The following is a 12,756-nucleotide window of genomic DNA, read 5'->3' as shown; positions in this document are numbered from 1 at the left end:
TTAACCTTAACTAAAACTACAAACATTCCCACCCAACTTCATTCAGGCTGCAGGAACAGTTCCCCCAACAATAAACCGACAACACGAGTCAGCAGTGTGCACACACTGTTACTTTGAATCACTGCAGAGACACAAAGACGGTGTAGCTTTGTAAGACAGACAAGATGAGTGGGAATTCTAGGAACACTTAAGTAAAAGTGCAGCAGGTAAGTACCACTGGTGGGGAAGGGTACTGATCCTCTGCTTAAGTAGAAGCACGGTGACAGAGGGGCTCGGTCCACTTTAGTCCAGCTAGGTTTATTTGTACAGCGCCAATTCACAACAATGTAAGCAGCACTTGGCAACAGCGGAGAGGAAAAACTCTGACAGTCCCCGGCTCGGAGCACATCCTCCACCCCAGCAGACAGTTCCAAGATGGCCGCCTGCCACTGTCGGCTGTTCAGTGTCAGTCAGTGTCAGTCTGTCAGCAGCGTTGCTGCAAGTCAGAAACACGAAATCACAAGACGTAGTTACAGCGTGTGTGTGTGTGTGTGTTGGCAAGCTCTTATCTCACCTCACAGACACATGACCACGCCCAGTCTGACATCGTTAAGCTAATGGCTGCTGCCATTGGCTGGTGCAGACGACAGTGGCTTCACTGTGAAGTGTTGATTGACAGCAGCTCACCTGGAGGAGCAAGGTACTGCCTTCTTTCCTTCCCTACTTCCCTCCTTCCTACTCAGTCATTTCCTTAGCTCCTTCTTTTCTTACCTTTCCTCACCCCCTTTTCCCTACCTACCAGTGTTACAGTATAATCATTCACACAGTCCAGTTGTGTTTGAGGGGCACATCTGGAACCAGTGCTGGAATCCAGGTGCTCAGATCCTTTACTCAAGTAAAAGTACAAATACTCTGTGATAAGTACAAATCTTGCATTCAACACATTACATCAGTAAAAGTACAAAGGCATCAGCATCCAAATCTACCTGAAGTACCATCAGTACCAGTACTCGTCCTGCAGAATGGCCTGTGTCCCAGTAATGTCTCTGATACTGGATCATAGTGACTAATTACTGTGTCCATCACTTTAATGCTGCAGCTGGTAAAGGTGGAGCTGATGGTAACTACCTTATATACTTATACTGTGAAGTACTTTACATCCTGCTGGGTAGCTGGTGGATTTCCCACTGGGATCAATAGAGTCTGATGGTTCATTGTGGTTAAAAACACAAACCAGAGCTGCGTTTTTAGACGTACGAGCCTCAGTGTGACTCTCATCTGATGTCAGACACTGAGGAACTTGCTCTTCTGTCATATCAACCAACACAACTTAAAATTCCTGCAGTGAAAGAGCTGTTGTCGAGTAGACGGAGGCCTCAACGCCCCCGCCCCCACCGCTGTCTGTGCCCATGGCCTCATTCCTGCAGCATCAACAGCCCCCTCATCTCGGCCCCACAGACCCCGCTGTGCTCAGAGATAAGAGCGGAGGCTCCGTCTGCTGCAGCCTGGATTCGACTTACACAATTATTAAAGGAACATTCTGTTTTTTACAGCACAGCAGTGGCACAAATACATTCACGCTGCTGCAGCCTGGATTCGACTTACACAGTTATTAAAGGAACATTCTGCTTTTTACAGCACACCAGCGGCACAAGTACATTCACTCAGGTACTGTACTCAAGCACAACCTTCAGGTACTTCACCTGAGTACTCCCATTTTCTACTACTTCTACTCCATACAGCTCAGAGGGAAACAAAGTACTTTTTACTGCACTAGACGTATCACACAACTTTAGCTGCCAGTTCAGATTAGGACCACAGCCAACAGTTACTTTCATTAGTGACTAATCTGCAGATTATTCATCATTTTGTCAATAAAATGAGAGTAAACAAAGAAACACCTGTGGTAGTTCCCCAGAGTCTTCAGTATCTTGTTGTATCCGACCACCAGATGATCACGTTTACCATCATGTCTGACAGAAAAACTAAAAGTTGTCACAGTGAAGCAGCGAATATTTTACATTTGTGGTGAAATATTTGAGTGAAATAAGTGTTCAGTTATCAAAACACTTAAAACTAACAAATACTTCACAAAACCAGAGGAAGGAAGTTACTTTCACTCTTCATTCTTCTGTACTTTGGCTCGTAATGGAGTATTTGTACATAGTTTTGTTGTACTTGTATTTTAGTTAACTATCTTAAAAGGAGGCAGCTGGTGAGTCTGTCACTGGTCTCTGCTCTGGTTCCTCCACCAGCATGTTGCAGCTGTTTGTTCAGTCCTGACCACATAAACACAAACTGTCACAGGACATTCAGTGTCACGTTCGGGTGGGACTGACTCCCCGAGGCAAAGCAGGAAACAGGACGACTGTCTGCCAGATGTGGGGTGTTATACTGCTGCTTCCACACACTTCCAACAGCTTCATTCAGTATCAAACACATCGCTCCTTATCTACTGAGACGCTGCATTAGCAGATTCTCTGTCATGAGCACGGCCTCATGGCCGGGCTGAAGGAAGGTCAAGACCAGGACCACTGACCTGTCACAAAGGGTCAGACAGAGCTCAGGTCCCTCGATGCTGAGGGATTCAAGCCTCTAAACAGGAACGAAACACAGCAGAGGTAGCAGAGTATCAGCCTCAGAAGCTCAGCTCTGGTCCTGCTTCTATTCCTGTTTTTCAGTGGAGCAAAGGTTCTATTGTATAACACGACTGAACATGACTCATGTGTCCAGGAATAGAGGAGAGTGCCCACGCAGAGGGAGGGATGAGAATCAACCCCAAGCTGAGAAGCCTGTGTGCTCTGAACGTGGTCCATCACTGGACCCTGAAACAGTTCAGCCAAACCAGTGATGGACCAGCAGCATCGAGAGCAATGTATCCCACGAGTCTCTGAGCTGAAAACCTCCATGTCTGTTTCCTTACCAGCACTGCCACAGCCCAGAGCACTGATCGCATCCTGAACTGATAAAGGTTGTAATAACAACACACACAGCGAACAAGTCAGTCACGTGTTCTGATGCTGGTAGACAACCTCACCTCAGAAGCAGATGGCGGTTCAGTCTGACGTGAACCGTGCGCGAGCTGAACTGGACTGGGAGAGCTGGGACTGTGGTGGGACCCGCACACGAATGTTTCACTTTACTGGCACATTCACGGCCAAAGATGTAAATGAACAGTTCTTCATTAAGTTCACAGAAACACGATAAACCACAGCTCCATGTCCTTCAGTAGCATGTGAGGTGTGTGTAAACCTGTAGGAGACAGTCGAACGTGGACGTCGTAGTAAAACAAGAGACGTGGGCTGGAGCAGCGCGATTACTGACCAGACTTTGGGTTTCCTTTAGGAATAACGGCTGGGACGACACCGAGCTCAGTCTGTCATGTGATCATGTGCTGAGGCTGAAATGTTGTGTTTGGAGGAAACCATCAGTGTGAGCAGCAACACACACACAGACATGCACAGCTCCCACTGGGCTCAGACTATTATTCACAGCCCTGCTGGGTTCAATGGGACAGACACACGGAGCCGGTCTGACAGCTACAGTTCACATCATCACACACAGTTTGTGTGTCACAGTCCCACTTCTTCTGGGCTCTCAGAGCGTTTGTGTGTCACAGTCCCACTTCTTCTGAGCTCTCAGAGCACCGTGACCTCTGACCTGTCACCTCAGCCAAAGATTCAGGAGCAGATTCTACAAAAATGACACTTTACAGCAAACAGTTCACATCAAACCTATGAGCGGAGATGCTGTTGTTCATGTTTCCATGGCGACACTCTTCTCCCACGTCCAGAGGACCGATCCCGTCTCTGCTCTTCACATGAGAAGAAGCATTTTCGACCTCAGCTTCTTCCTCTCAGACCTGCACAGTCCCTCAGATATCAGACTGCATGTATACTTCTGCTTTAGCACACACATCTGTTCACAACAACTGGACAGAGAGTGCAAACCTCCACCAAGACGGGGCACTGCCCCATAATGCCTATCCACCTAAAGCAACGGGCTACATCCGCCAACCCACTTAAGATGTTTTCATGAAGATTCTGGCATCCACGGGTGTTTGGTTATCTGGGACTCGTTCTTAGGCAAGAACGGAATCGACGCACACTCACACACGTTTGAGCACTGACATGTGTGTGACTGGTCGTTTGTTTACACCAGTTCTACCAGTTATATGACATTTAAGTTAAAGTCTGGTCATTGTTAGTGTTTCTTTAATAGCTTTCCCATTTCTTTACAAAACATTTTGGTCTTTTAAAAACCATTACTTTGGCAAAGGGACTTAAACCAAAACCCCTTTGACACGTTTTCTGGCCATAAAAGAAAACCACAAACTGTGGTTTCAACTTTAACACCACTGACGACCTTTCAAACAAAGACACCTACTGTCCAAACCAAAAGCACAGACACAAACAGCACCTTCAAGCACCGTGACATCCACATCACAAACACCAACAGCAGCAAGTCGTGATTCTGCCTGAAATCCTCAGCAGAACCAAGGTAGAGAAGGTTGGAAGTGATAGTGAATCAGCCCGAGCTGGCACCACGTCAGCGCACAGTGACAGAGACAGACAGAGACACTGGCTGGAGGTGAGCCCGGCAGATGTGATGCTGGATGAAGTGGGGGCTGTTACATAAAACCATCCTCCACCTTAATCCGCCCTCCCTCCCTCCTCCGCAGCCTCTTACATAATTTCACACAGTAAATGAACCTCATTAAATCTCTAGAACCTGATGAACTGAGCTGGTTTCTATATATTTTAAGGAAAAACGGAAAGCGTGAGACACCTGCATAAAGGAGCAGGGCGTCGGAGCGGCTCTGCCCGCTGCAGCGCCTCTGCCCGCTGCTGCGCACCGCGGCCCGGCGTGTCGGAGCGCCGGCTCCAGCGGGTAACGTCGGTCACAGCCGGGGAGAGACCCGGGCAAAAGTCCCGCTAAAACAGGCGCATGTGTCCCTGCAGTGCCTACATACACTGTCGGAACATCCGCACAGTGTGCGCACGGTGGAAACAGAAGTTGACCCCGCGGTCCAGCGGGACGTCACCGCACCGACGAACGCGTCTCTAGAAGATTCCGACAACAACTCGAGTGAATGTTTCATTTTCTAACGCACCGTGTGAAAACAGGCTGACATTAATGTAATATTCCACACGAGGACTTGGTGTTTGGCCACTTGTCCATATCACAGGATTATTATACGGAATAATTACGGTCACGTGACCCCGCAGCTGGCCAGGTGGATCTTACCTGCGTGTCGATTTTAGCGGGGTTCGTCACAAACGACGGCTCCGTTATCAGCTGCTCCTCAGCGCTCTCTCCCAAATATACTCGGAGTGCGTGTGCGTGCGTGACGGCAGCCGAGTCCCCGTCTCTGGACCGGTCCATCTGCAGCGGGGGGTGGGGCTACGCACCACAGCGCCGAAGGTGAGCGTCGGAAATGTACTTAATACGTCATTTATACAAACTTGTGCTGGAGCAACGAAGTACTGCTGTGTAAAAATACTGCACTCCAAAGGATAAAGTACTGGAATAGTACTCTGACCTCTAATGTAGAGTACACATCGATGTGTGCGCGACGTTGTGCACATTCTGTGATGTAGGACTGCAGTAATGAGATTTCTAATGAGTCACCCCGTTATTGTTTTCTGGATTAATCCATTTGTTTTGTGAACATAGGAGGAGTGAGGTCCCACCTACACGGTGATGAAACCAGGTGGCCGGTGGGAAAGCGGAGGAGCAGATGTTCGAGTCCGGACCAGGTTTATCGGTTCCTCTGCTGGTTACCTCTCTGAATAGCTAATTTACTGTTGGGTTTCATATTTGACAGAAAATAGAGAAAACTGATCACCTGCGTTTCCCAGAATCCAACAGTTCAAACCCCAGAGATATTAGATGTTTAGAAGACTAGAGAAAAGCAACAGTGAAGGTGCAGCCAGTTATTCTGTTTAATATATTCATTTTCTTTTTATCCATTATCCACTTCATCAGTTCCTTGTTTCACCAGGTCTATACTGCACCTGACAGGGTGAAGATCACACAGTTTGTAGCACCAAGTACAAGCAAGACAGGTTAAAAAATACTAGTTTAACCAAGAAGAGAACGCGATTCATGAATCTTTGCACACTGTACACATTTACTGCACTGTGCATATCACATTACATAGGATTTATAGTCAGTTATTTTATTTATGATCGTACCAGCTGAGACCAGCCTGCTCTGGAGCTCAGAGGTCACGGTGTCTCAGGAGGCCCGGTTGATGACCCTGATGGCGGTCTGAGCGGCCTGCCGGATGTCCTGGTCCTCTTCTGGAGCCTCGCTTCTCCTCACCAGCAGGGGTAGCTGCTCCAGCAGGAGGTGGCGGCCATCGGGAGCTTCAGCCAGGGAGGTCAGCGCCCGCAGGGAGTACAGGATGAGGGCCTTCCTCACCTTCTCCTCTGCCTGCTCGTCTCTCTTCACCAGGTGGAGCAGCACAGGGATGATGCCTAGCTCCAGGCACAGCTGCTTACCTGCAGCACGAGAAGTTCAGTCAGAGTTCCATAGGAAACCGATGTGAGAGGTCACATGGTGCAATTAAGATTCAGACACAACACAACTGTTTGTTAGCAACGTCAAAGACTCCTGCAGGAAGAGTCCAGGGTCTTATCTCATAGGCAAGCTGGTGACTAATAACCCTCAGTACAGAAAGCTGAAGACACAGGAAGACTACAACACCCATGGTGCACGTCACTAACAGACATCCAATCACAGAACTCCAAATTTTGTGGTTGAAGCTGCACGTCACACTTGGTAGGAACCGGACAAAACATATAGCACATTGAATCACTTCAGTCTGACTCTGGATCAGTTTGCAATGATTTCAGTAACCGTGGTGACTGGCGTCGTCTCCATAGCAACAGCAGCAACCTCAGCCTCGTGGGTACTGTAGTATTTACCAGTAAACATAATGGTGGTGAGAACATAAACCGGGAGGATGGCGGCAGCTCGCCGTCTGAGCCTGTCTCTTCACAAAAACCTCAGCTCAGTGTTCCTGTCATCAGACTTTCATCTGGAAGATGCAGCTGTGAGTCCGAAACAGATGCAGGTGTGTGTGTTTGTACCTGTGGTGAGGATCAGAGTGTACATGAGGACTCCTGCAGCGTTGGTCTGAACCTCAAGGTTATCGTCCTGCAGCAGATGGACCAAGACAGGAAGTAGCGCCCCCTCGCACACCTGCCGCTTCCCGTCGTCAAGAACGCTGAAACCAGCAGCAGTCGGGTCAACAAACAAACTACTGAAACAAAATGAAGCAGCTCCTGAAGGCAGGTTTTAATTTAGATATACTTCTACAACAGCAGAAACCTGCAGTGAGATAAGCGCTGAAGTTAACTGCACTGACTGAAGCTGAAGCATGGATTTACTCATCGGCCCCGCTTTAGTCTCGGTACTTAAGTTTGAGTTTACATGTAGGAGCTGAGGGTGAAGTGGCCACACAGGCAGGAAATGAAGTGTTACTTTAATGTCAGGAAAATAACTGAAGCTGTAAACCAGTGAAAGTGCTGAGAATAGTTCTCAGGGCATGGTTATGGTACAAGAACTGGATCGTTGAAGCGACCAGTAAGAGTTTGTAACCTTGCTCATGTCACTCGTCAGTAAACAGAGCCTGGTGTTTAACCTGAGGGCCATCATAGCTGCAGCTGCCTCTCTGCGGATGTTCGGGGATCTGTGGGAGAGTTTGTGGCCCAGCAGCGAGACGCCATCGTAGCTCAGGGCTGGCAGAGGGTCCATCCTGGAGCAGTAGCTGACAGTGGAGAGGAGCAGCACCTGCGCCTCCTCCTCCTCCTCTTCTCCGAGCTTCAGCATCAGTTTAGGAACCAGACTGAGGAGGGCCTCTGCAGCTGCAGGACGACACGCAGTGGTGATACAGTCACAGGTCGACTCGTGTGGAAGGGAAAGCAAAGAAATAAATCCATCACAGTTCACATGATTCACAACACCGACCTCCTAGCAGCATCATCTGGATCATTTAGCTTCAGTAATAATCAACATGACATTGTTATGTTGCAACAAATGAATTCAATGAAACCTTTTCAGCTTTACAGTGACTCCCAAACTCGCACAGAGACAGTGGCCCCGAGCACCATCATCAAGACGCTTAGTAATTCTTGAATGAAGCTCACAATTTATTGCTGCAGTCTGTTTTTCCCGCTAGCCATTACCAATCTGAGCCGTGGCTCCCAAACTCAGATAAAACAATGACAGTTAGAACAACACTCAGGGCTCTTAAATCAGTCAGCCCATGGGGAGCGAGTGTACCTGCAGGCAGCTGGGCGAGGCAGTTCAGCACGTGGTGGGCGCCAGTCCTGCAGGAGGACGAGTCGTCGTCCAGCAGCTGAGAGAGAGGAGGCAGGAGCGAGGAGGAGAGCAGGGCCTGTCTGCAGGAGGAGGCACAAAGCAGCTGGTCAGTGGCAGCTCCTTCCTCCAAAATGTCCCCAGAACATTTCCCCAGGTCCAGGTTCATGTCCTCGTTACAACCAAGTCCCACTAACTCTTTAAAACCTTTTCAATACCCCAGAAGGCAATTTAACATATTGATCAGAGTACGGCAACAACTAATGATCATGTTCATTGTCAGTTCATCTGTAGATTCTCCAACACTCAGACATGGTGAAAAGTACCTGCAAAAGTGTTTGGGAGTGTGAATGGCCAAGTAGTGTGTAAAAGCGCTTTGAGTGTGCTGTAAAGCGTAGAAAAGTATACAATACAAGTATAAGACCATTTACCAACCCAAAGCCTTTCACTCTCCTTTTATATAAGGCACAAGGAAGCATCAGATTATCACAGAAGAAGCTGAAATCACATCAGCTTTGCTATTTTTCTTAAGAACTAAAATAATTATTCAATTACCAAACTGGCTCCAGATTCATTTTCTGTTGATCAGAGACTGAAACCAGTGATTTGACCGTCTGGCTGCCAGGATCCAAATGAAACGACAGAGGGATCAGACACATTGATCTTTGGCTCAGCTGATTATTACTATGAGCTTTGTGATCTTCTCTCCCTGCAGGCTACAACTACAGCAGCCTGCTCAGTGAGTCTGTGTGTAGCTACAAAGTTGTGTTACTATGAAGTGTTTGACATCACTCAGCACAGAACACTGACCCCCACAGCGTTTAAAACTGAGGGCGAGTTCAAACACAGAGCCTGAACCACGGAGTCTCTAGAGAGTATAGTGTTAACCACTGTCATCAGAACATGTGGTCGAGTCGACACGGCTCAGCCTGTCAAATGCTGATTTTTTTTCTTAATGATTTTGTTGTTGTTGGCTGAGAAGCCCTCACATCACTGTGACCCCCTGATTGTGCCTAAAGGTGGACAGCCAGGACCTTCCTGCAGCTGCCAGAGGAAACCAAGCTTCAGTTCACCTGGACGTCACTACAGGGTGAGACCGCCACCTGCTGGTCGGAGCCCACAAGAGTCCTTTTTCTATTATTCTTCTGTTTTGCTTATTAGTTTGTTCACTGCAATAAAAAAAAATCTAGTCTAACACCTGAACAGGTGATGAGATGAACTCCCCGTTTCTCACGTGTACTGATCCACACAGTTAAATCACCAGTAGGCTTCCGTAATGCGTCTGTGTACCTGCCGATGGCATGGCCGGTCAGCAGGTTTAGCAGCTCACAGGTTTCTGTTCTGACCGACGGGTCTTCGTCCATCAACAAATCCCTGCACTGCTCCAGGAAACCTGCAGAGTGACAGTATGTCAGCAACAGAGTGCAGACGTGCTCCCAGCTTTGTGTAGAAGTTAAAGTATCAGCAGTAAACAGGGTGGCTGTGCAGTAAAGTCTCTGATAAGTACTAGATGATGTAGAGGACAAGTACGTCTAAAGAGTCTCTACAGCACTTCTTAGTTTGCAAACAAGACAAATAAAATTGTTATATAGATTAAATTATTCAAATAGAAACAAAGCTGAAACTATTAGTCGATTAACCAACTATCATTTGTCATTTTTCTTGTGATTCTGTCAACATTTCATGGTTCCAGTTTCTCGGTTGTTGCTTTTCCTTTAACGTTTTTGATCAATAATCAGATTAAACTGTGAACATAAAACATTAGCTGCATAAAACCCTGCACTTCCTTTAATGAATGAATAATAATCTAATGACAAAGCCCACGTTATAACAGCACAACGGTCACAGGCCCATTTTACTCCACTGGGTACTTTTAACACTTAAAGTACATTTTGCTAAATAACTACGTTTTACAATCCGGGGCTTTTGCTTATAACAGAGTATTTCTACTGTGAGTGTGTTAGTACTTTTATTTCCTTCACCACAACAGACTGTATATAACCCACATGCGAACAGAGGGTACCTCCGTTAACGGTCTGGTAGATCCGCTCCGGGTCGTGCATCAGGTCGCAGAGTGAGGCCAGAGCTCGCCGCCTCCCGTCGGTCTCCGGCCGCCGGAGCTCCTCAAACAGCTGCGGTACGGCCCACCGGCCGAAGGGCACCGGAGCCCGGCTCGGGTCTATCAGAACACCGGCCATTGGGGACGAACCTCCTCAGAGCAATTACTTTAAAACTTGATTGGTCAGGAGCAAACCGGGTTAGCTGGTCAGCTAGTACAAACTCTCCGCAGCTGTTGCCTAGCAACACAACGTAAACATCCCTGGACGCGGTGCTGCGTTCTCTGACTGTAGGAAAGTCGATATTTCTGGGTATTCGATCAGGGTCCTCATAAGTTTTAAGAGATGGTTCATATCTTTCAGGTCTAGTTTTATTTCTGTGTCATATCAAACCCACCCAACATGGGATTTCAAGGTACAGCCATTTTTACACAACACACATGCAACATATAAAACACCCTGTGAGAAGGGCGGCTGGGTTCTCAGTCTCCTCCCTGACCACATCCCTTCTTGCTTAGCTACTCATTTGGTCAGATGGCCAGAGCTCAGTGTTACTCTTGCATCCATGGCCACATTATGTGCATCTATTCACACAAATGAAGACAAATTAAATTTCCAAAACTTACACATATACATATCATCACTGCTCCTGACGTGTGTTTGTTTGATCAAATTGTACCAACAAACAGGTGAGAAAATCAACTATTTATTCATCTTTTTCTCCAAAGCCACACAGTAGAGGTAACAAAATGTGGAGCAGGGGGGCAGGGCATTAGACAGAAACATGGATACACATCTTTCTCCATCACTCCACATGGTCCTGCTTCATCACAACGACTCAGTTACTGTGCTGATGCCGAGCAGTTTTCTCAGGTTGCAGAAATGTTCACCATCAGGTAAAAAAAAAAAAAAAAAGGGGAAACATGATGGCAGGAGCCCACAGCTGAATGAGTTTCCAAAGCAACATTAAATCCTCAACAACAAACGCTTCAGTAAAAAAGAAAACATTGGATGAGTTCAGGGTTCGATTCTTGCCAACACCGATCTAAACCTTCACTTCACAGTCACCTCCAGTTTTAAATTAAATCTTAAAAGAAAAATACAACCCAACGTCTGTGGGTCTATTTCTTCTTTTTCTTGCTCTTCTTCCCGCCCTCCCCCTGCTGAGAGCTGGTGTCTCCTCCCCCACTCTTCTGGGTCCGAGTCTTCAGTTTAGGGATCATCTCTGCTACATAAAACATCACGTCTTTACCTGGGAGTAAATAAATAAAAACATCTTTAGCAGCCACAATAGAAACTCCCTGTATGAGCAACTTGATGGCACAAATCCTTCTCCCTGGTGCTTTGGACACTCTCTTTTTAAAACATCTGAATATTGACAAGCGGGACATGGACATCTCCCTCCAATTTTCGGCCATTAAGGGAAAAGTGAGGTGCAGATTTGAACAGTGGCCACAGGGAGCAAGAAATAAACACAAGGCCCGAAGATTCCAGAGTGGGCGGGGCTTAGTGCAGCAGGGAGAAAAGACTTTAGACAATTTAGACTAAATTTATCCAAACTTGTGTTAAATCACAGTTAATGCAGGTTTAATTGAGACTTGGATAAGTAAAACTATCTGACTCGGTATCAGCAGATCCTCAGTATTAGAGGAGCTGCAAACAGAATCTCGTTAGTTCTAGACAGTATCAGGTAGGAGAGCAACGGCTCTGAAACCGCAAGACAAACGTCCACCGTCTCATGTCGTGACCACAAACACGGTCTATTAAAACTGGTGGTTTCTCTTGTTGCTTTGTCTCAGAACAACACGACAGCATTGTGACATGTTAATGGTGGAGCAACATGGGCCGAGTGTGTGTGTGGACTCACGGGAGGAGAACTTCTCCTGACAGAGGCTGCCGTCCTCCTGCTTCAGCTGAACTCTGACTCGACCTCTGAACTGGACGTCCCTGTTCCACTCCCTCGGGTGCATCTTGTTCTGTAACACACACACAGGATGATGGTTTTTAGCTCCTAATGAAGCAGGTGCAATATCTGCTGTCATCTTCACCGAGCACTCGCAGCTCTCATGCTTACCTCCACATAAACATTCACTCCAGCAGCCGTCAGGACGTCTCTGATCTCAGCACAGGACGGATTCTCCACGGCCTGCAGACACACAACAGCAGCTGCTCGTTACCGGTTTCACGTCACTCCAGCAGTCAACTATGCTAACATGCTAAACTAAGATGGTAAACACCGTCCGCTAAACATCAGCATGTTAGTGTTTAGCTCGAATCAGCAGTGTGTCCGAGGAGCCTCATGGAGCTGCTAGAAGGCTGAGAACTCTGCATCTACATCATGTTGATTTTTTTTTTTTTTTTTTTTTTTTTTACTCTGACTCCATTACATGTC

At 47.2% G+C, this 12,756-nt stretch overlaps 3 protein-coding genes across 8 annotated transcripts in view; all 3 read right to left on the bottom strand.

Annotated features, from left to right (window-relative positions):
• The window catches only part of LOC109957355 (dematin-like), a 19,289-nt gene extending 13,897 nt beyond the window's left edge, over positions 1–5,392 (bottom strand). For 2 of the 5 annotated variants that reach the window (XM_020595178.1, XM_020595179.1), the window contains exon 1: positions 5,227–5,311. Coding sequence is in view for 1 of the 5 variants with exons in the window: in XM_020595175.1 (XP_020450831.1) it covers positions 5,227–5,364 (138 nt within the window). In the remaining 4 variants the exon portion in view is untranslated. Of the gene's footprint in view, positions 1–5,226 lie in introns of all 5 variants that reach the window. The other 3 variants (XM_020595176.1, XM_020595177.1, XM_020595175.1) reach the window with 2 other exon arrangements.
• Positions 5,393–5,910: 518 nt separating this feature from the next.
• rsph14 (radial spoke head 14 homolog) lies at positions 5,911–10,621 on the bottom strand. 2 transcript variants are annotated; one of them, XM_020595307.1, is made up of 7 exons: positions 10,331–10,621; positions 9,598–9,700; positions 8,272–8,390; positions 7,631–7,853; positions 7,077–7,213; positions 6,177–6,485; positions 5,911–5,996 (listed from the first exon to the last, which is right to left on the bottom strand). In XM_020595307.1, exons 1-6 carry the CDS (start codon positions 10,503–10,505, stop codon positions 6,220–6,222), a joined length of 1,023 nt encoding a protein of 340 aa, XP_020450963.1. In that variant the 5' UTR covers positions 10,506–10,621; the 3' UTR covers positions 5,911–5,996; positions 6,177–6,219. The 2 variants fall into 2 exon arrangements, with proteins under 2 accessions (XP_020450963.1, XP_020450962.1); XM_020595306.1 differs by having other exon boundaries at positions 5,911–6,485.
• A 92-nt stretch (positions 10,622–10,713) lies between these two features.
• The window catches only part of srp19 (signal recognition particle 19), a 4,021-nt gene continuing 1,978 nt past the window's right edge, over positions 10,714–12,756 (bottom strand). Inside the window, exons 3-5 of the mRNA XM_020595308.1 lie at positions 12,439–12,510; positions 12,232–12,340; positions 10,714–11,616 (exon numbers count right to left, since the gene is read on the bottom strand). Of these exons, the coding sequence (XP_020450964.1) occupies positions 11,486–11,616; positions 12,232–12,340; positions 12,439–12,510 (312 nt within the window). The 3' untranslated portion in view covers positions 10,714–11,485. The remainder of the gene's footprint in view (positions 11,617–12,231; positions 12,341–12,438; positions 12,511–12,756) is intronic.

Source organism: Monopterus albus, unplaced genomic scaffold, assembly GCF_001952655.1.
Source record: "Monopterus albus unplaced genomic scaffold, M_albus_1.0 scaffold26.1, whole genome shotgun sequence".
NCBI classification, from domain to species: Eukaryota; Metazoa; Chordata; class Actinopteri; order Synbranchiformes; family Synbranchidae; genus Monopterus; species Monopterus albus.
This window is presented reverse-complemented; position numbering and strand designations above follow the sequence as displayed.